General features: G+C 38.5%; 1 protein-coding gene across 3 annotated transcripts; it reads left to right on the top strand.

Moving 5' to 3' along the window:
- The first annotated feature begins 1,287 nt into the window (after positions 1 to 1,287).
- Positions 1,288 to 20,743, top strand: HJURP (Holliday junction recognition protein). 3 transcript variants are annotated; one of them, XM_053936583.1, is made up of 13 exons: positions 1,288 to 1,459; positions 2,286 to 2,352; positions 4,115 to 4,179; positions 5,128 to 5,155; positions 8,840 to 8,886; positions 9,473 to 9,512; positions 12,466 to 12,524; positions 13,694 to 13,792; positions 14,537 to 14,597; positions 15,509 to 17,283; positions 17,779 to 17,842; positions 18,002 to 18,089; positions 20,114 to 20,743. In XM_053936583.1, exons 1-13 carry the CDS (start codon positions 1,379 to 1,381, stop codon positions 20,157 to 20,159), a joined length of 2,520 nt encoding a protein of 839 aa, XP_053792558.1. In that variant the 5' UTR covers positions 1,288 to 1,378; the 3' UTR covers positions 20,160 to 20,743. The 3 variants fall into 3 exon arrangements, with proteins under 3 accessions (XP_053792558.1, XP_053792559.1, XP_053792560.1); XM_053936585.1 differs by lacking the exon at positions 8,840 to 8,886 and having other exon boundaries at positions 1,369 to 1,459; XM_053936584.1 differs by lacking the exons at positions 8,840 to 8,886; positions 9,473 to 9,512.
- Positions 20,744 to 22,241: the final 1,498 nt, after the last annotated feature.

Below are 22,241 nucleotides of genomic sequence, written 5' to 3'. Positions count from 1 at the left end.
AAAGTGAACGTAAAGACAAAGTATTGAGAGCTTCTGCAGATCTACTCCCGGCTGTGTATCAAGAAAATAAAGAACATAGAATTAGATGGTTCTCAGTGAGATTCTGGTTTTTTTAAGATGATTTATCCTGCAGTCATCCTGGTGGAAATACAGTGACAAATGTAGGAGTGGGACCTGTTGTGTCACCTTGGAATTACCACATTCATCTTTTCCTGCAAGCTGAAATTAACACTTCAGTACTCTTTTAGGTGGCTTGCTCAGCACACACACGTGATTTAACCAATGAGAGCAGTATTTCATGCAGTGCTGGCAGAAAAATCATACCCTGAAAATGGTAAGGCCTTAATGAAGAACCAGAAAAAGGGTAAGACCTGCCAGAAACAGGGTAAGACCTTAGGGCAGATCTTGTCAGCTGCGAAAACTTCACAATCATACTAGTAAGAATGCTTCAATGCGGATCAAAGATGTATTTTTCTGAAGTCCCACCGTTTAAAAAATAAAATTTAATACAAGCGAATAATAAGTAAGCAAATAGATCAGTTTTTTAAAATAAGGGATTACAAAAAATGCATCTGTCTTTACATTACCAAAATGGCTAATGTTTTTGTAATGGGAGGTTCCAGAGACTTTGATGTGTTGATGGTATTTTACTTTTTTAAAAAATCTTTATTTATAGAAAAACAATGGTTACTTGAAGAATATTGGAAAGGAACGGAATGGTATCCAAAACAGCAGTGCCAATGGGCAGGTAATGCTTTGGCTTTGCCAGTTCCACTCCTCACCAGAGGCCTGCAGCCTTCAGGAAGTAGCTGGGGAGCGATTGGGGAGGGCGTGACCGCCGGCCAGTGAACGCCAAATTCCCCAGCTCCGATCCCTCTGGCCGTCTGTGTCGAATCCGACAGAGACACAACACACTGTAAATCTCGGCCAGGAGCTGTGCAGGCCGGAGCGCGCTCCGAGGCGCCGCCTTCTCCTGCGGCGGTGCGTCCAGCCAGTGGGACACAGGCCTTGTTCCCAGGCAGCGCTGTGCGCCGCAGCCAATGGGAGACCGCGGCCGGCCGCTGCTGCCGGCCCCGCAGCCAATGGGAGACCACGGCCAGCCGATGTTGACAGGTGGAACAGTGCCCCGCGCCGCGCCTGGCTTGGCGCCCAAGGCCAGGACTCGGAGGCGGAGTGATCGGGCATGCAGCAGCGCCAGCAACCAATCAGAATACAAAGCCCGTCCGCCGCGGAATCCCATTGGTTACAGCGCCAGAACTGATTTGAACAACAACCAATCGGAGGCAGCGAGGGGGTGGCGCGCGCGGTTTGAATCGGGGTAGCGGCCGGTCGCAGTGTGCAGAGTGAGTCCGGTTGGCGGTGAGAGCAGTCCTTCAGCATGGACAGCGAGGCGATGCAGGAAGGGCTGCACCGCAGCAAGGCTCGCTTCGTGGCATCTATGAGCCGAATAATTGAGCAGGTGAGCAATGGGACCGGTGTGGCCGTGCGTTCCGGGCGCCGTCCTGAGGCGCTCGGGGAAGCGGGGCCTGAGAGCAGCCGTGCTGTCTGTGCTGGGGCGCGCACTGCTGTGCCTTGGCAGGAGCGGGCCGGCAAGAGCCAGCTCCCGGAATACAGCCGCAGGACGGACACCTGGGGCTGACCGCGCTGGATACGCGACTTAGTCACAAGTGTGAGCTGACTTCATAGTGTCCTTAACCCCGATTAGCTTGCGCTAGATGGGGAGTTTTCAATGAAACTACAGGAAGTGGGGGACTCCATCCGTGAATCCTTCTCCATGGGAGCCGTTCTATATTTAAGGTGTGGGAATACTCCTCCCTGCACAGACACACGCGTTTATCCCGGGATGCGGCCTTTCCCGTTCGGAATATGTTTTGTGCTGCCGCCGGGCTAAATCGGGCTCTAGAAGGATCTTCTCGGCTAGTGGCACATCGGATATTTTTACATGTCATGAGCTGCTGGTCTTAGCTGGGGGCTGCTTTTAGTTTGGGTGACACTCACAGAGAGCGACTTAATTGCATTTTAAAACTCACTGAAGCCCTGTTTTAGCAGTGGCTGGCTTATGCCTTAGGTTGAATTGCTTGCACACATGCTTAAAATACACCGGTTTCCTCTAGGAGTTAATATTTCCAGATTGCTGACTTCTAGCTTTAGCCAATAAAACAACATACTGATAACTTCATGTTTAGCATAAAACAAAAAATTGTCCTAAAAACAATACATAAAACAGACATTAAAGACATTACTTTGATAATTTGTTCTAATATTTAATGCTTCTTTTTATTTAGTACAACCAGCCTTTCGAGGATGATATACTTGTGTCCATATACACTCTCACCTATGACACAACTGAAGGTAAGATCTCCTTAAAGCTACAATATTACTATATTGTACGTGTGGACTTAGTAAAGCATACATGTGTTGGCAGCTACAGAATATTTAAGTGTGACAGATACTGAATTTTGTTCACTAAGGTATAACATTTCATATGTAGACTTTAGTATAATACCAAGAGCTTACTCCTATGCGCACTTTTAGTCTATTGCATGCCCCATTTTAGACAAGACAATGCTTATTTAAAAAGTTCAGGATAAAAAAACAGGTAATTTTTGGATGACATAAAGGAAGAAAAATCAAAATGGAAAAGACTTTGAGGAAGCAAAGGAAGGGAGACATTAGGAGGAGTTGATCTGCATGAATGGATTCTGTATTTTCATCTTCACTTAATATTCTGAATTCTGCTCTGAGAAATTGCTGCTATGCCAAACATCAGGGTGCAGTAGGTAGACAGTCTCTTTACCTTTTCATTGAATGTTCCAATGTGGTTAGCATAAATCTAAACCATGTGGACCCATGACAAGATTTATCCAGTTTTTCATAGTAATTGGTCGATCAGAGTTCTGCAACATTGAAAGGTGGACCCTGTCGGGCTCTGCGCAGGAGAATTCCTCGCTGTGAAGGCGAGATCCCCTCCGGCTACATTTCGCGCCTTTTCTTCATGCGGGCGCCAGAAAAGAAAAGCCGCCGCCGCCCTTGCCCCTCTGTCCGCAGCACGGCTGGCTACGAGCGGCCAAGAGAATTGAGTTCATTGCGAGCCGTGCCGAGATAGCAGCGGCCCCGGTCGCCGAATCCTGCCGCGCGTTCCGGGCGCTGCTCTCAGCCACGTGGATGGCTGGCTGCTCGCGGTGCCGGACGGGCCCCGCGGCGTGCCCCTGTGGGCTCCGCCGGGAAAGGGAGCAGCCGGCACCCTGGCCGCTCCTTGGAGACCAGGGAGAAAATGAGCTGCTCGCAGTTTTTCTGGGTCTTAAATACATTGTCATCGAGGCATTACCAGCTTCTCTAATGGGCTTAGCAGCATGCTTCTCAGAGCCAGCCAGCGATTAGTTTTGCCAGGCACGGGAGAAGCTTTTAGCAGCTCTTCCCTGAAAATCACTTCTGTGACTGGCCTTCTCCCTCTTCACCAAAAAATCAAGCCCTATCAAAATTACCATGAATTGCCACATCAGATTTTATAACTTACTGGAGAGATGGGGGAAGTACCAGTTGTGCACCAAAGGTTTTACAGACTGGCAGGCTTACATCTCATATACATTACCCATTGGGAGAGGGAGGAAACATTCCTAGAGTACTCTAATAGATGCTGTTACTGTACAGCTTTGCATTTGTAAAGGTTTTGTTATGCTTTTGGGTTAGTGGGCTCTGTTCAATATGGAATGAATATGGATCTCAGTCCTGAAGAGCCTTAATTATGGCTTTAACTAACCTCAGGTGCCATGGAGTCTGCCTTCATCGACTAAAATCTAGAAACTAAAATAATTTACCTTTTTATCTTGGTAGAATATGGGTATGTAATGCTCTTTGGATTGTAGCTCAGTCTTGTTAGACTCAGCATGTAATTATCTTTTTTGTCTTGCCTGACTTCTCAGCTTGAATTACCATATTCTTCTGGTTTGTTTTCCTTTAAATTTTTATTTCAGCAAATGTGGTGGCAGACAGTTCAGATTTGCTAATGCTTTGTTAGTCTGTAATAAGTTGTTCCTAAATGTTTGTTAGAGTGATATTCAGTATAGATGGTGTTATAATATGTAGTACTACTGTTGCTTTTTGTTTTTTCTAGGACCAAAACGGTGGGACAAAGTATCCCGCAAAGATGTTAGAAAATGGAAAGAAACACTATTTGAGGTATTTAATAATACAGTCCTACCATGCAGCCAAAATACAGTAATATTTCGTTATGGATGTAAAAATAGATAGGATTATATTCTAATCTTACCTTTGCCATATAATATTTCAGAGGTATTGAAGAGGTCAACATCTGCTTTGAAATAGAGTTTTAGGGTAGTTTAAGATTTTTTTTTTTTTTATGCTTTAGGCTAAAATAGATGACCATTTATCAGTGGTTAGCACCACTAGTCAACCTGGAGAAAATTTTTTTTTCAATTGCTTTCTGTTGGGAAGGTCTAGTTTATGGAACTCATCAGAATGTTTTCAGTGCAGTTAATGCATTGAATCAGTTTATCTTTGTTCAGGTAATCAGCTCTTTGATTCCCCAGGGGTTTCTGGTTTCATCTTTAGTTGCTTTTTTCCTTCCCTGTGAAACAATGCCAGATTAATTAAAGAATCTTTGCAGTCTCACTAGTCAGTGTGTCAGGTAAACCCATGGCCTGTATGATGTGCCTTGGCAGTTAACCCAGAAGCTGTTCTGAACTGCACAGAGTGAGGGCATGAGGAATGAAATTCAGACTGAGGGAACAAGAGTGCCTTTAATGGAGACCAAAAAGAGGCTGTATTTAGGGTTCCCTTTCCACTCCTGGTAATACCTCGTGCACAAAGCATTGCTGCACAAGTTTCCTGACCAAATCCATAAGAGACTGTGAGGGAAATTCTCTGTCTTAGCCTCTTATGTGGGCCAGGGTATGTTCTTGCAGTGACTTCAGCAGCAACAGTAAGGGAAAGAGTGAACGATCAGGTGAGTTTTACCAGGCACTTGTGGCTTTTCTGGTCAGGCCAGGGCAAACCTGAGCAAATTGAATGGTTTTGTAGTTGTGGGCTATACTAAAGTAAATAAAGACAATGGTTAAAATTATTTTGCTTTTCTTTGATTATTCTGACTTTTTTTTTCTATTGCAGCACAAGAGTCAAAGACCAAAGAACACAGGTAATGTTTGTTTAATAAAAAAAATCCTGTTATAAATTATCTTAAACCAAGAGTCTTGGCTTAAAGGAAGGTATTCAGGTTCATGCTAAACCCTTTAGGCTACTCATTAGGCTTTGTGTGGGAAACTGTCTAATAAGTCATCAATACTTCCGTTCAAGGATTCAGAAATGTCATTTAAAATGTTTTAGATTAAATATATTATATTTCATGGTGCTATCATAACAAGTTGATTAAAATAGGCACCCCTTCTCAATTAATCAAAGAGTTTTTTGTTGTATTTGTCAGTTTTGTCAGATAACCATTGAATCTTAAAAATTCCAGGCCTGACTTCCATGCATGTAGTGCTGAAATATGAATGTTGTTAGCTTTTTGAAAATTTCTAGTTAAGTGGGCATGTTAAAAAACATGTACTAAAAGAAACTCATGAGGTTGAATATCTAAAATGTAGCAGCTTCTTCAGTGTACTCAATGAATCAGGATGGCTCCAGGAAAAAGTAGCATACAGCTACTTTATTAGAAATCAAGTTCTAGAATAGAAATCAAAACACATCTGTACACCAAAGTGTTAATATGATACTACTTGGGGGGGGATGTGTGACATCTGAACATTTTTTGGAAAAGGAGCTCTGTGTTCCAATAAAATATCTCTGCTGGGATAAATGATGGTGGAGAACATTTTCCAGTGTAGTAGAGTGAATCACACAGAATGACTAGGTTGGAAGGGACCTTCAAAATTATTGAGTCCAAGCTATGCCCTAACACCTCAACTAAACCATGGCACCATATGCCATATGCAGTCTTTTTTTAAACCCATCCAGGGATGGTGATTCCACCACCTCCCCCAGCAGACCATTCCAGTGTTTTATCACTCTTCCTATAAAAAACTTTCTCCTAATAGCCAACCTGTATTTCCCCTGATGTAGCATGAGACTGTGCCCTCTGGTTCTGTGGGTTGCTGCCTGGAGAAAGAGACCAACCCCCACCTGACTACAACCACCTTTCAGGAAGTTGCAGAGAGTGATAATGTCACCCCTCAGTCCTTTTCTCCTGGCTAAACAACCCCAGCTCCATCAGTCATTTCTCTCAGGGCTTGTGTTCCAAGCCCCTCACCAGCCTTATTGCCCTTCTCTGGATATGCTCAAGCGTCTCAACGTCCTTCCCAAACTGAGGGGCCCAGAACTGGACACAGCACTCAAGGTGTGGCCTCACCAGTGCCAAGTACAGGGGAAGAACGACCTCCCTGCTCCTGCTGGCCACACCATTCCTGACACAGGCCAGGATGCTGCTGACCTTGGCCACCAGGACACACTGCTGGTTCATGTTCGTATACCCCCAGGTCCCTTTCTGCCTGGGCACTGTCCAGCCACACCGTCCCCAGCCTGTAGAATTGCTGGGTGTTATTGTGGCCAAAATGTCACCATGCCACCCTCACTAAGGGAGGGTATGTTGGCCTCTATCCTCTCAAGGTTTTGAAGTGGGATTTTTTTTTTATTATGTTTTGGCTTTCATCTGAGAAACTTGGAGCACCAGAGGACAAAGCACTGCCTAGCACCTCTCTTCCTCCACAGCACTGCCAACAAATTTGTCCATACGGTGGTCAGATACAGGTTTTGAATCAGCCTAAGAAAGCTAAATGTAGAGCTGGAAAATAAGGGTCTGGTACAAAAAGTTTCAGATGGTCCCAGTCTTTAGTGGTTGTTCCGTTTGGCTAATGGGGTGGAGTAATAGGAAAATTTTGCTATAGTCTGTTGTAAAACTTGAAGAGAACAAAAGGTCTTTTCAAAGATACAGTACTTGAAGTATTTTACAAGAAGTATTTGGCCAATCTTTGCTAATCTACTTTGAGGTCTGAATGTCCTAGAAGCTCTTAAAAAAAAAAAGAGGAGTTTACGTGGAGTTCTTTAATGCTAGAAAGTCTTGATCGTATTAATTTAAAGTTCAGTGTACGACATTACAGATGACCTAGAGAAGGAGGAAAATGGGAGAAATGTGTTTTTGCAGCTTCTAATGTTACTTGAGTAAAGTGTCATTTTAAGTCATCCTAGGGAAGAAATTTCTAACTAAATGTTAAAGTTGAGTGAACCGCTTTCTTATAAAAAACAAGCCTGCATAGATTTGTATTTAAGCTTGTATTTATTTATATTTATTCCATAGAAAATAGAATTTCACAGATTTTATCCAGTTTAAGAAAACCATACCTTGCTCTGAGTTTTTCTATTTAAATCACAAAGGCACATGAGTAAACATTTCAACTGTTGTGTTTGCTGTTAGCCTTAAAAAAAAAAAAAAAAAAAAGGCCACAAAACAAAAACAAACTAACCCATACACCTAAAACTCTCAGCCCAAAAAAGATAGTTCTGACTATGGATTATTAAAGGTGATGTACAGATTTTACTCACTTTCTCTTAAGTAGACCTAAGTGTTTTAAATGAAGATACAGAAAGCTTTCTGCTATTACATGTAAGCATTAAACAAATACCTGTAAATGGACCCCTCTCCTTTGAATATGACTAGTGTTGTTTTTTCCAACTCACAGTTCTGAATTTTATTAGATTTGAGCATTAATATTTGGATAGAATGTCCAGCAGCCTCATCAAGTTTTACTGATTCAAATGACAATCCTTTTGAGTGGAGGGCTTTTTTTAATATATATTGCAGCTCTCAATGAGGGAGGGCCAGGTATGTTAAATTTCAGCCTCCCAGAGAAGTGATATTTCCATCATATATATATATAACCTGCCTATTTTTTTTTTCTCTGAGAAGCTTTGTGGAAACAGAATATGCTCTGTGGTGTTTCATAGACTTTGCTCAGTAAGGGATTTCAACTGGACGCTACTTTGTTCTTCTAATTCCCTCTGTTCCCAATCCAGCTATCTTTGGAAAAGGCACTGTTCAGCTTCTAAAATAATATGTTGTTAAGGAAGTATTACAATAGTGTTTTGTAAAATCATGAAGATTAATTTCCAGAGAAGGTTACAACTTTAAGCCAGAGCCTTCTAGGTATGTGCTTGCTGAATTTTATGAGAGTGATTTTATAGCCACTGGTTGGAAAATTGTGCTTAGAATAATTATCAGTGGTCTGTGTCCAAATTTGAGGGAAGCATGGGGGATTTTTTTTGCAGGATTTCTCCTGCACGCTTTATTGGTTTATGCTTTATTTAAGTAAATAACAGAAGAGGGAATACCTGTAATTAACTCTCAGCAGGTAGGGTTGACCATGGAGAAAGGTGTCTGAGAAATTTGGGCTAAAACTTAAAGTAAAACTTCTTCAATTTCATGCAAAGAAATTCAGAGTGATAGACTTATTTTGGAATAATCAAATGCTGAAGAGACAATTTTGAAAGCTGTTTGAGCTGACCAAGGATATCACACTCCGCTGTAAAAGTAGCACACAACGTGTTAGAAGATATGCACAGGTGCCTTGAACATGAAGCACACAAAACAGGTTTTCTGCACTGTTCAACAGTGATAAAAAGTGTGCTGGAGTACTTTGGTTTGTGTTTCATTATCGTGTGATCGGCCAGAGTGAGTCAGAAAAAGAAACCAATTACTAGAGCCACTGGTGATAGAACATAAATAGAGGGAAAAAGAAAAGAAATTGAGAACAAAAATAACAAGAGAGGCTAAGTATTATAAGAGTAATAGAACTTTTTTTTCCCCCCCTTTCATGCTAAAAAATATCAGAGGAAGAGAGCAGTGATTTTGAAGATGAACACTCAACAGTACACCAGGTATGGGTGCTACATTGCATCTGTTTTGAGGGAGTGTTCCAGGCCAGGCTGGGTGAGGCTTGGAGCAATCTGGCCATCACAGAGGGGTTGGTACGAGATGAACTTTAAGGTCCCTTCCAACCCCAACCATCTTATGTCAGCCTCTTTGGGAAAATGTATTTATGGAGTCACAAGCTAAGAAATCATTTATGAGCAGGTGGTCCTGTATCATGATATCTGTACTGGATTTCAGTTGAATTACTAGGTTTATTTGAAGGGGGAGAAGGAGAGCAGTTGGATATAGGCTTTTAACTATCAAGTACCTTTTTAGTTAGGCAATATGTGGGTGTAACTTTTTAAAGTATTATTTGTAAAATCTGTTTAGTCTAGAATAGCTTCTTTTGACTCAAAGTAAGTTTGTGTATAGACTTGTTAGTAAAAATGGTGTGATTTGGTCAGAATTTGTGGAATACAACTGGTGGTGTTTGTTTCACCTACCACCACCCCCCAGAAAAATTGAGCAAGTAGTGAAAGCTGAAAAATTCTATGGACTAATTAAGATAGCTTAAGCTACCAGCTATTGAAATTCCTTTCACGTGCTTTTAAGGAATCTTCTGAGAACTCTGGTGCGGAAATATCTGATACAGGTGGGCTTTTTCATTTACTACTTATCTAACCTTTATTTAACTTTATTTTGAAAGATGCAAATAGCTTTTTCATCACTTTGTAATATAGTAAACTTAGTTTTCATACATGTTCTGTACCCTTTCAGAAGGTAGAGAATAGGAATAGCAAGAGTCTGAGGTATGGGTAGTTCTATGAAATCAATAATTATATTCCTCATTGAAATTTCAGTCCTGATTCCCTGATACATTGAGAGTCAATGTGGAATGTGTTCAACTCTTCTTTCCTAATAAAGGAAGGAGCAGTGAAATAAAAACCTTGGTCTAGTTGTCAGTAGAAGTTTTATTAGTAGTCAACATAGATACATTAAATATTAGGGGAGTGGTAAACAGAGGTTTGCAGTCAGTTGTAACAATTCTTCAGAAGTGTTTGTAAAGGTCTTGACATCAGTGTCGTGAAGATTTTTAGCAAGGTTTTGACCTTGTATTCCCAAATAATTACTTGATTCTGTTAATTAGTGGGAACTGACTTTGACTTTTTCTTTCATATTTATAGCTGGTATTATCCAACAGTTTTGATTCTTGAGCAAATGAAAACTTCTACTGTTTTTCATAAATTAAGCTGTGGCTAGGCTGTAGCCAGCAGTTAATGGCTGAAAGAGAAGTTGCAGTAGAGGATGGTTAGTTTGGGGTTTAAGTACTCTGGTATTAAATTAGCTTGTTCATCTACATAGCTGCCTCTAAGGCTGACAATTCCTTCCCTGTTGAGGGAAATGTTTCCTACTGTCATTTGAGAGGATAATTTCAAATAAGCCTTGGAATGATACAATAATTTCTGCCAATTTAGAAAGCAGAACGTTTTTCTCAACCTGCTCAATGAAGCCTAGGAAAAATATTTCAAAGGCACCCGTAGCTTGGCTTCTGTAAGTTCCTTTGCCTTTTGCGCTTGTGGGATAAATGAGTCAAGTGCTTCAGACTCTGGTTTGTTCATAGCAGCATACAATAAAATTATTATCCCCTTCTCCTCTTACGAATGGTCTGCAAGGAGTCTGGTGACGATTTGTAGAAACCTCTTGTGAGTTCCAGCTATCTCCAAATACAGTAAGATGTAGAATTTAAATTCTTAGGGATATGGGATTGGATTCCTCACATAAAAAATTGAGTGCACTGTGGTGTTTGGGATGTGTGGTGTTTTGGCTTTTGGTTGTTTTGTTGGGTTTTTCCAGGGCTTTTTTTCTTGGTTGGGTTTTGGTGTTTTTTTGATATATAAAAGCTTACCAATAGGGTATACTAATTCAAGAGAAAAAAATATCTCTTTAGCTGTTTTAGCTAAAATTTTAATTTTAGGCAGGTGTTTTCCATTTTTAGTATTCATTCAGAACAATTCACACTTCTCAGTGAAGGCAGAGTTTATTCCAGGTATTATTCACTATTTTTGTGTTCAAAGTGTGCAGAGCTTGTCTACAGCCGGTAAAAGTTAAGTGGAACAGCTCTCACCTGGGCCTGCAAGTATTAGTCTGTCCTTAATAGGGAAAGTTATTAGGATTACCCTCTTCCTTTCTCAGGAAGTAGCATGGCAGAGTACATCAACAATAACTTGTATATAGCAATTACTTGTGTCTACTATCCTATCACAGAAAACGAAATTAATTTGGAGAAAGGGATAAATAAGTTAGGGAATAATAGTGTTTTGGATGCACCTCCCGTGAAATTGCTTTCTGTAATAAAGGTCATTTTTTTGAGAGAAAAAGGTGGAAGTTTTCTTTTTTCCTCTCTGTTCTGCCTTTGAGGTGCAAAGGTGTTACTGAATTTCCCTTTGGACTTTAAAACCAATTTCCGATTTCCTGGAGAAAATACTTTTATTTTTCCGTTCTGTGCCATGGCCTTCTGCTAATTACTGAAGTTCTGGTGATTTGAAAGTATGATTATACCAGCACGTTGAAGATATACTAAAATTAGTTTTTTGAGGTTTCACATGCAGAAGAATTTTCCACTTGTATACAAACCAACTCATGCTTTGATACAAGCTATTTTTTAATAGTTTATAATTGTTGTGATGAAGTCAACCACTCCTGGACACAGGAGTTGTTCCCTTTATCTCAAGAACTGCCCATTTTTGTAGCAGTCCAGTCTGTTCATCTTGATGAACATTTAGGAAGCAATCTGACAGGTTTGTGCTCAATTATATTGGAGGAAGAAGATTGTATGGCAGAAAGAGTAATAGCAGTTTAAGAGTAGTATGACAAGGCAGTGATGGTGGTAGGTATCATATCACAATTTCCAATGTTATTCTCCTCTCCTTTTTCCTTCCCTCTCGTGAGTGCAGGGAAATTCAGCTATCAGGGCTGAAATTACAGTCATGTACTTTATGCTCATGGATGACTGATTTTAGCTAATGATGAATTGGAAGGTCTGGCTACATCGAGGAAAAAAGTATTTTCTTGCATTTCATTCACAAAAGCACTCATAGAATACCTAAACCTGAGTTAAAAGATCCAGACTTGTTTTTTCATATTCTCAAGTGTGCCTTATTTCTTATTTTGTGCATCCTAAGGTTGTCTTGACAAGAAGAAGCTACTAAGAGGAAGTGTGATAGGAAGTCCTTGCTATCTTTGTTGGGATATTTAGGAATGTAGTGGGGATTCTGCATTAATGATTAATGAATCTTACAGAGCAACAAAAGAAAGACCTTTAAAAATATTTTGCTCTCTGAAATGTTTAATATAAATCCTAATGAACTGATTGCAAACAAGTTTTCTTTACCCTTCATTGCTCCACTGAAGTAATTTATGAACCAACAAACCATACGTTTCAATTGGAATTGAAATGGAAATGTAATACAGCTAAAAGTTATAGTGTAGAAGACTGTTTTTTAGAATGAAGACAGTGCAGTCAATAACTTGCAGAGTGTGTGTTTAAAAACATTTCTGTTTTGAGCTCAGCTATATTTTATTTAATATTTACCTTCAAATTGCAGGTGAAGAAAGTGGTGACATAGTCTCAGTAGAAAGAAAATTTGAAAGCATTCACCTCCAGGTAAAATTTTGGGTGTCTGATAGAATGTAATGATTCAATAGAAACTATTAATTAATTAACTATTAATTAATTAACTTTTTGACTAGTTTACACATGCCTGATGAGTTGATACAGTCAGCAGAAGACTTGATATAGTCTGCATCTTAATGTACATTTTTTAGCAAGTGAGGGGTTCAATAAACAGTGTCACAAAGACCAATGGCAAGTGATATTATTGTCTTGCTAATACCAGTGGGCCAGAGAAAGCCCTACAATGTACTGCATCAACAGGCAACTCTGAGAAAGGCCTTTATAGGTAAGGAAAAAGAGGAACCAGATGGAGCATAAGGTGAAAACACTTGTAAGAAGTACGGTCGTTCACCTGAGAGTCTAGCATAAATAGGGAACATGATTTAAAACAAACAGTAAATATGAAATAATGGCAGCTGTAACAAAAGCAGCTTGGAATCTTCTCCTGTTGATTCCCAAACTAGACTATGGTCAGGACTAGCCAGAGAATTTACATTGCTGGGGAAAAATATAACACACACTTTGTGTGTGCAGCCATTTTCATCCTGTGTTCTGCTTGCTCAAATAGCATTGCCAAAAATGGGATATACTTTCCTTACTTGTTTAACACAGTGCTGGTGTCCTCTCTCTGACAACAGCTAATACAATCTGCTTCAGAAAGGGACAGTTTTACTAATGAATTGCCTTTTCTTACAAAATTCTCTTGGATTTCACATTGAGGATTGTTGCTGAGTAGACCTTAATTTGTATATGAGTTCTCATGGGATTTTAAGAGTACATGTAAAGATTTGCAGCTGTAATTATTAGAGCTTTGTAACCATTTTCCTTTTTTTTCTCTTTTCTTTATTTGGGTGGTTTGTTTGTTGGTTTGATTGTTTTTATCAGTGGATCTTTAAGGCAGTGTGTGCTCTTCCCTGAATAAATTTGTTAAATTATTCTTTTTCGTACATCTTCACATGTAGATTCTTCTTGGGATTTGGGGTTTTTTTTGTTTTTTGAGGGGGGATTTTTGCCTGAGATGTATACATTAAAAATAAGTTTATGCTGGTTGCATATCCTCATCTGAAGAATACTTGTTTATTGTAAATCAGAATAATCGTTTTTGGAGTTGCCTGTGCCAATAATTTCTATGTGTTTTAATAATTTTATTTTCCTCCTAGAATCTGATTGTAGATGATGGACAGATCTTCAAGGAAGAAATAGTTCCAGTGGATGTGATATTACAAGGTGATGAGAGAAATATTCCCAAATGGATAAAGGTAACATACTTTTCCTATTCTAAGTTATTAGTTAGAATTAATTTAACTGCTACCCAGTTAAAGAGCTTTTACTTTATTCTAACACAACTTCTCTGTGGTTCTCCCACTGTTCTTCTGCTTGATGTCTTTGTAGACATTGTAGGATCTTGGTGTTTTGACAGCTCTGATATGTAAGAAACAGAGCAAATGTTTTACAAATTGGTTTTCACTTTTTTTTTTACTTTTATACTTTGATCTTTGAATCCTGATGTGCAGGTTGATCTTTGAGCTGTCTGTTTCCCAAAAAGTCTAAATCTGAGCTACCTGGGGGCAAAAAGAAAGGATTACCTTTGTTTTGATTTGGGGGGGTGAGGAAGATCAGAGGTGAAGTGTCATGATACAGGGTACAGCTTCTCTTTTCTGCTGGAGCTGCCAAAAATGTCTAGATTATTCAGGTCCGTGTGTAGATATAGATCCCTGGATAAATTCTTATATTTGAGATAGGGATTAATACATGACACATAATGTGTAAGTTGAAAAAATAATGAATAGCTTTCCAAGAATAAAGTGGTAACTCCTAAAACTTCCTACTGAAGTCTTAGACTAGATGTTTTCCACTTTGTCTGAACTTGGGTGAGCCCCTAAAGACCATGACTATGACCAAGAATAGCAAGAGACAAGGAAGTCACAAGTAAGGTTTTGACGATCTTTAACAAGCAAAAAGCTCAGAACATTAGTTTAGTTTTTTCTTTCTTTGTTTTTCAGATAAAAACTCCAATTTCGTTGAAAAGCCATCGTTCAACTTCGCCAGGGCAAAAACTGCTTGGTACAATTAAGTCTTTTGTCTGTTGGTCAAATATTAGTTAGAAAAATGTGGTTTCATTAAAATTCATTAGAAAAAATATTTCAGTTCTTGTAAACAAAGGCATTATTTATTCAGCTGAAAATTTCAATCGCCTGGATTTCAAAGGAAATTTAGACATGATTTTGTTTATGGCAAAATCTACTTGGAAAACAGAAAGCAAATAACTTGCATATATAAATCCAGCTTTTCTCATGCAGCCTCAGGAACAAATATGCATAGTTAGAAAATTCAGCAGCATTAACTGACTGAGAGCAGTGGTTTTTAGTTTTCCTTATTTTAAATTTAAGGCAAGTAATACAGTGGCTTTGGGTCTGCTGGCAACTGGTAGTCAAAGTGGTACTTTGCTAGTAAACTTTGTTCAGAACTTTCCAGACTTAGTGCTAGCAAAAGTGTTTTAGTGTAAATATTTTAGGCTTAACATCTACAGAAAACATTATTTTCATCATGGTTTATGAAAGCAAAAGCTGCACTTGTACGAGCCATGTACAAAGCTTTCAAGGGACACAGAAAAAAAGTAACAAAGCCTTTTGGATAAGGCTGTTACTTCTGACCAGGAGTCACAAAACAGCAAAGAAGTCTTCCTCTGCAATGGATATCTGTATATTATGCTACGTTGAATAGTGTGTTTTTTCCAATACATTTAATTTCTTTCCTCTATAATATGTGAATTCCGTATGGTTAGGAAGTGTATTAATTTTTTATTTTGTAATAATCAGTAAGGTTATCTTAATCATATGCAGTTGGTTTTAAGTCATACAGTATATCATTGGAAATGCCTTAATAGGTTTGGATTTTTTTCTGTCTTCTGTTTTGGTTTTTGACTCACTGTTATTTTTTGTTTGGTTTTTGGTTTTTTGGTTTTTTTTGAATAGGCAGTCAAGCTGCTGTTTGCAGAAAGAAGCTAGAGTTGTCAAATAAGTGTTCTTCATCCAAATATCCACAGTTACACCATTCTGCTGTTCCCATTTCATCAAATACAATAGCCTCACCCAGGATTCGACCATGTCCAGAACTGAGACCAACTTCATGTGATAGTATCCTTGGAGAATACCAGTCTGCAGATGAGGAATGCTCCTTGAGCAATACAACTCTTGCAGACTTGTATCCAGCAATGGTAGAGATATTTACAAAGCTCATGGCGAAGCATTCTCAGAAAAAAGTGTTGAAGTACATGTTTGGACACCTACGGTCCAAGAAGAGGCATTCTAGAAGACCAAAGCTCAATGTCACTGTAGACAAAATGAGAGGGTTCGGACCCTGTAAACTAAAGAAATCATTTCACAGCATGTGTAGCTGTAGAAGTGAAGACAACCAAAATCCAACTTCTGGAAATGAGAGCAGAGAATTCTGTCATGACAGTTGCCCCATTAGTAATTCATCTGGGCTGGTGCCTTATGCTTATGCTGATACAAATGAAGTCAAAATGAGAGGGTTCGGACCCTGTAAACTAAAGAAATCATTTCACAGCATGTGTAGCTGTAGAAGTGAAGACAACCAAAATCCAACTTCTGGAAATGAGAGCAGAGAATTCTGTCATGACAGTTGCCCCATTAGTAATTCATCTGGGCTGGTGCCTTATGCTTATGCTGATACAAATGAAGTCAAAATGCACTACTCTGACTCAAGTTTAGAACAACATTTGGCATCTAGAAAAAGCCTAGAAATCTGCAAACATGCTACTTTTCCTGATGTTATGGATAGAATGGGGGAGACATTTCTAGTTGAAGATGAATTACAGACTACTGCCACACCAAAGCATTCAGAATACAGAGAAATTGAAAAATATTCTTACAAATGTTTCTCAGGACCCAGTTTTATAACATCTACTGCCAGTTCAGATTCAAGAGCATTTTATCTTGTAAAAGAGAATAAGACTCAGAAAACAGACTTTTTTGTTGGTACCTCAGAGTTGTGTTCATCGGCTTGTAGTTCCCATGGCAATAGAAACAATTCTATCCCTATCACAAATTGTTCTCCTGCAAGATCATCATCAAATACTGTGTTCGTATATCCTCAAAAAATAATTTCTGAAAGACAAACTTCTTTCCAGTACAAAGACCCATTTTCCTCCTGGTTTATGAAGCAGAGTCCTTCAAAGAAGCCAGATAAATATGAAGATGCATTTGAGGAACTCTACTACAAAGTGTGTTCTGAAGAATTCCAAAAGCCTTTGACATTGACAAGACCTCTTTTAAACTCACAGAACCTTGAAGAGAAAGGAAGATTAGTGAAGAGTAATTTAAGTGATTCTGGGAGGTCCGCTAAACAGTGTGATATAGAATTTGACAGGCTCTATGAAAAACTGTGTGGGGAGTCTGTTACAAAATCTCCTGGGCTTCAGACAGCTTCAAATTTCAGGAAATATGAAGAAATACAGATACCTGAAACTGTAAATGCTCTTGTTAATTCTCCTGTCCGAACTTATTCTGCAATTTCCAGAGTTAGAAGAGGAAATTTTGAGAACCAACTTCCTTGTTCACCAGAAAAGCGACTGAAACTTACACCAGAATATTGTTTTTCTTCAAGGAAATGTCAGGATATTTCCCACAGTAAAAAGGGTAATCTTCAGACAGGTGGCATGGATTTCTTGAGCAAATACAACTGTAGCAGCCCCAGCTCTTTTGCTGATCACAACTGTCATTGTCAGGTATTTAAGGACCTTGGGGGAAAAAATTGTGCACCTTTAGATATTTGGAGAAGGGCTTAAGAATGGATTAGAGCTGCAAGCTGTTTTAACTAGGGATAGCATATTTCTGGTGCTTTTTGGTCAGTCAGCTTTTACAGCTCTGGGGACTTGGGGATATCAGATCTCCTGGATCCATGTGATGAAGCTCTCTATACTTAATAAATTTGAAATGGTTCTAAATGAAAGTTTTTACTCCATTTTAATAGACAATGTCACTGGAAGAAATGGTCTCAAATAGTGACTCGGTTATGATGTTGTCCTGAAATGATGAGATTAATTTTATAGATGGACAAGGTGAAACAAAAAAAATAATCTTTATAGGATTTCACAGGAATCATTAAACTTGTTGATTTAAATGAGACACTTATTTCCAAGTTCACAGTCATTTCTAATGAGGCAAGTTGTGAAATCGTATATATTTTTAATGAATGTTATATGTTGCTGCTTTATTTTCAGGGCTCTGGATCTCATGATTCTTCAGATGAAAGTTTTCTTGGTATTCCTGGCACTTCCCTGCAAGGTTAGTTTCATTAATTCATGCAAGAGTATTTTCTTAAGGAAATTTGCCCATTTAAGTGCTTCCAATGTTTAAATATGCTAATACTTAAACAACATTCTGTAATGTTCATGCTACTCAACATTGCTCTTGCCCTTTTCATCCACTGTTTCTAATCACCAGAATCTGGGACTGCAGGTGCACACTCTGGTTGGCCTGGTGCAATGGAGAATTGCAGCTCTTTCAGAAATGTGAGGAAGTGTCACCCAAGGTAATAATAACCTCTTTTTTAAAGAGATTTCAAAATGAATTCTTACTCCTCTACACCCGTATTAAAGATACAGAGGTGGCATGCATGCTTGTAGAGTGGAAATGAGTGTGGGAGAGCCCAAGCTAATCACACCTGCAGACTTGAACACTGAGAGGCAAGTGTCTGTGGTCAAAATTAGCCAGACTCCAGCAAGGAGAGCTGCTGAGCGCAAGACCTGACTGAATGCCTACTGTAATCCTTATCTGGTGTTCATTATAAAGGCAGTTATTATTTTAGATGTGCTATGGAATTGTTTTGATTGTGGCTCTGTGTTTAAGCTGACAAGAGAGGAATGCAGCATATTGCCATTTAAAAGGACTTGCAAAAGTTGGCCTCTGTGCAGTTGGGCATCACTACCTGCATTTTGGCTCTGTGTGAACAAGCAGTGCCTCTGTTTGGAATATGTCAGGGGATCCTCTCCTCCTGCAATTATCACTACTGGCAGTGTATTTAGATCTCTGGAAGCAGGACACTCATTTCAGTTCCCTGAATACTGGCTTAAAATGTCTGGTTTTCATAAAAAATAGGTAACTTTTAAGGGAGTATCAAGCTTCAGATCTCTTGGATTGTTAATAACAAGCAGTTAATATTCTAAGGATTTTAAAATCATTAAAAGCTCTCTAAAAAATTCCTAATTTTATTTACCAAAACATTTTTTACATGCTTTTTTGCCATAAGTGTAATTTGTCACCAGACACTATGCTGGCTTCCCAAGCTCAGTCAAGAAATATTTTCACTATGCTTGAGCTCGTCATATGGGTGATACCAACATTAACTGACAGTGTTTGAATTAGAAGTTCAAAGGAAGGCTGAAAGCATTTTCTAAACTACTTGTATGGATAATTTGACCAGAAAAGTTCAATTATGTAAAGAAAAAAGTTTGTTTAAGCAAAGATGGAATTGAAATTTAGAGGCTTGTATTACAAATACATAAAATATTGATAAATATTATATTTGGATTATTTCTTATATCATGGAAGATTAGAGACAAGCTGATGAGTATGCAAGGACGTTTCTGTGATGTTGAGTATGCCCACTTAGCTGAGCAAAGTTCTTTTCAGGTCTTGGATTTCGTTTTGTTTTTCCTTACTACATCATCCTGTCTCCTTATACAAAACAGCCATTCCTGTAGGATTAGTTATTGTTTTAAAGGAAATGGGTTTTCTTTCTTTAATGCATATAAGTAGAGAAGTCAAGATTTCTGAGTTTTCTTCCAAGTCATATGGAATGAAATCTATTTCTTTCTTCTTTACTTACACAAATACATGTTTGCTGATTTGTAGCCAAAATGGACTATCAGCTGGAAAGCTTCCTGAGGCATGTGGTGTGATATTTTTAGCTTTCTATGGTTCCCAGCAGTGAAGCTTTTTTATGGCTTCAGATCCCTCAAATGTTTAATGCCTAAGCCATGTGGAAAAATGCTCAATTTTGTAATGAATGGTTGTGAAAAGAAAAGGAATAACGTCTTTCTCTCTGGAACCAGATTGACTTTATCTAGAAGATGATTATGAAAGAGATTTCTGAAAAGGAAATGTTCATATCTAAGGAACTTTTCTTCAGCTCTGCGTGAACACTATAGGTTTACTGCTATATTTAATTGTCACATGTAAACCAAATTAGTTTAAAATAGGTGAGAAAATTTATGCCATTTCTTAAGTAATATGCAAGGTGTTCTCACTTGTCTTTACCTTTTAACTATTTGTGAATACATTTCAGATTGCATTTCAAAGTTTAATGGATATACATTACTTGGATTCATCTAGTGGCACTACTGAGGCATTAAAATGACATAGCATGAAAAGCTTCTGAAAGCACATAGGAAGGCAGACAAGGAGCCCTGCTGCTGTTCACAGTCAAGATATTCAGATACCTTGCTTTGACAATCTGTTTCAATTTCATCCTGTTCATTGGAGTTTCAGCAAATACACTATTTTTTGTCATTTACTCAATCATCTAAAAAAAGTTTTGGGTTTTTTTTTCCCTAGGGTATACAGAAAACTAAGCTACAGTGATGGGAAAGACCAATTGTGATTATCCCTTGGATGACCCTACTTAAAGCTCACCAAGAAGCATTAATGCACTGTTACAGTTTAAAAAAGTTTTATATAGGTTGTGTTTTATTCAGTGTTGTGTTGTTTCTTCTTCCAGGAAACAAGGATGTATGATTATATGTGTAAGCAATACACAACTAGTTCTGGTTTATACTTCCTTGTAGTTCAAATCTTTGGAAAAAGGTTCGTCCCTTTTAACAGGACACTTCTTACTCAATTTATGGCTAAGTTGGAATTTTATGTTTGACAGTATTTGTAATAACAGAATGTGATCTCTATTCTTTTTATTTGCTGATAAGCTTTAATTCTTACTGTATTAATAGCAAGGAACAAGCTCATTTACCTAAACTGCTGTTTATTCATGTTTTTTGGATGTATCTGTGCAGACCCAAATCACGGCTATATGCTATGACTTGACTCTGCTGTGCAATGTTAATGTTAAAATTTCCCAGAGTTGATTGTTCAATAAGACTTTATACTTTTTATTAGATTTGATAATTGCATTCTGTGTTTTGACAAAGTTGTACCTGGCACAGTATATGTTCTAAATAAAAAACTGTTCTGAACAAATACCTGTCTTCAACATTTTATTTCACCTATGTGAATTCTCAGGAAGAATTTGTATACCTGCATAAGCAAATCCATGAGAATGAGGTAGAAGGGTCCCACAGGTTTTCACTGCTGTGGCCTTACTTGGCAAGGGGATTGTGTCAGTGGTGTCAGAGCAGGTACTTGCTGTTTTATCAGCACTGCCCCTTGTTAGCTTTCTGAGCTTCCGAAAAGGAAGAAATTGGTTTTCTTTGGCTTTACTTTATTTCCAGAGACACAGGAGGGTTTTATTTTAGCTCTTAAAACCAAAATCTTGTTATCTTAAGTATTGTTCTTGAATAGGACAAGAAGCCAGCCCTAGTGAGGTTTTCTCTGCAATAAGAACTTCTGTACACACATTCCATCCTTCATAATTTGGATATTATGTGTTTTTCCATGACAGCAGCAAAATTGTGTCTTTTAGAAATGCTCTTGGGGTTCTTTTTTCTTCCTTTTCCAGACATGGATGCACCGTAGGGAATATACTTTATGAACTATCTTCCTCTTGGATTTGTTGAGGTCATTATTTCCCAGTATTTCTTGATACACTACTACTGAGAGATTGCATAATTCATTGTTTTCTGTTCTAACGTAATTTAGAACTCAACTGGAATTGGGTTTTGGACCTGTTCTGAATCTAGGTATGACTTCTACACAGCAACTTAAATGCAGCTCAGACAGGTAAGGAAGGTAAGTTGGTTTATTCAACATAGCAAAATTGTCTTCATGAAGATTACTTTGAAAAAAATTAAAGAGGTCATTCTTGGAAAACCTTTAAGTGTTGGAAGATAAGATCCTACCAATGCCATGTTTTGGGTGCTAGCAGTAGCAAAAAAGGGAGAAAGAGTTTCTGTTTTTAGAGTTGATCCTCCTATGCCATGTGAGCCAGCAGACTTTTAGAAGTATGATACAAGCAAAAATCTGTTGTTTCTCCTAATAATACTGTTTAGCCAGGTACATCTGCAGTGATTATCGAATGCTATAATTACTGATGAAATACACCTGCCAAAGATGTCAGTGGTGCTACCTGATATCTCATGTCTTGAGTTCCATTCTTCTACCCTTCCAAACAGTTTTGCCTTTTCCCACCATATTTCCTCTTTTTTACTCATTCTTTACTGTTCCATTGAACTGGTACTTGAATACTAAGCTTACTGCTAATAAGAAAAAGCTTTACACTGCTTCTTTTTGCTGTAACAATTTTTTTAAGGAACAGTGGAAAAACAGATGAGGTTACTGAGACAGTGTAAACCTAGAACCTAGCACCTCTTCTTATGTTGTAATTAGTTGAAACTTGCTTTATACATAAAGAATTTAACTACTATATGATAGTTTATGTACATCTTTCTCTAATGTCTTGAAGATGGAACAATATTGAACATGTTTTTTTATGTAAGGATTCAGTAGTCACTTGAAAATTACCCCAAAACTTGTTTAAAAAAAAAATAGGTTGTTTGCTTATTTAAGCAGATGG

Source organism: Vidua chalybeata, chromosome 2, assembly GCF_026979565.1.
Source record: "Vidua chalybeata isolate OUT-0048 chromosome 2, bVidCha1 merged haplotype, whole genome shotgun sequence".
Taxonomy (NCBI): Eukaryota; Metazoa; Chordata; class Aves; order Passeriformes; family Viduidae; genus Vidua; species Vidua chalybeata.
Note: the sequence above shows the minus strand (reverse complement) of the source record. Positions and strands in the feature narration are given on the sequence as shown.

Bases quoted from the DNA above. Each gene is read 5' to 3' on its own strand.
- HJURP (XM_053936583.1), top strand. From the start codon at position 1,379: ATGGACAGCGAGGCGATGCAGGAAGGGCTGCACCGCAGCAAGGCTCGC. The intron at 9,513-12,465 runs GTGGGCTTTTTC...TTCAAATTGCAG, and splicing joins TGCGGAAATATCTGATACAG to GTGAAGAAAGTGGTGACATA. The intron at 12,525-13,693 runs GTAAAATTTTGG...TTTTCCTCCTAG, and splicing joins TTGAAAGCATTCACCTCCAG to AATCTGATTGTAGATGATGG.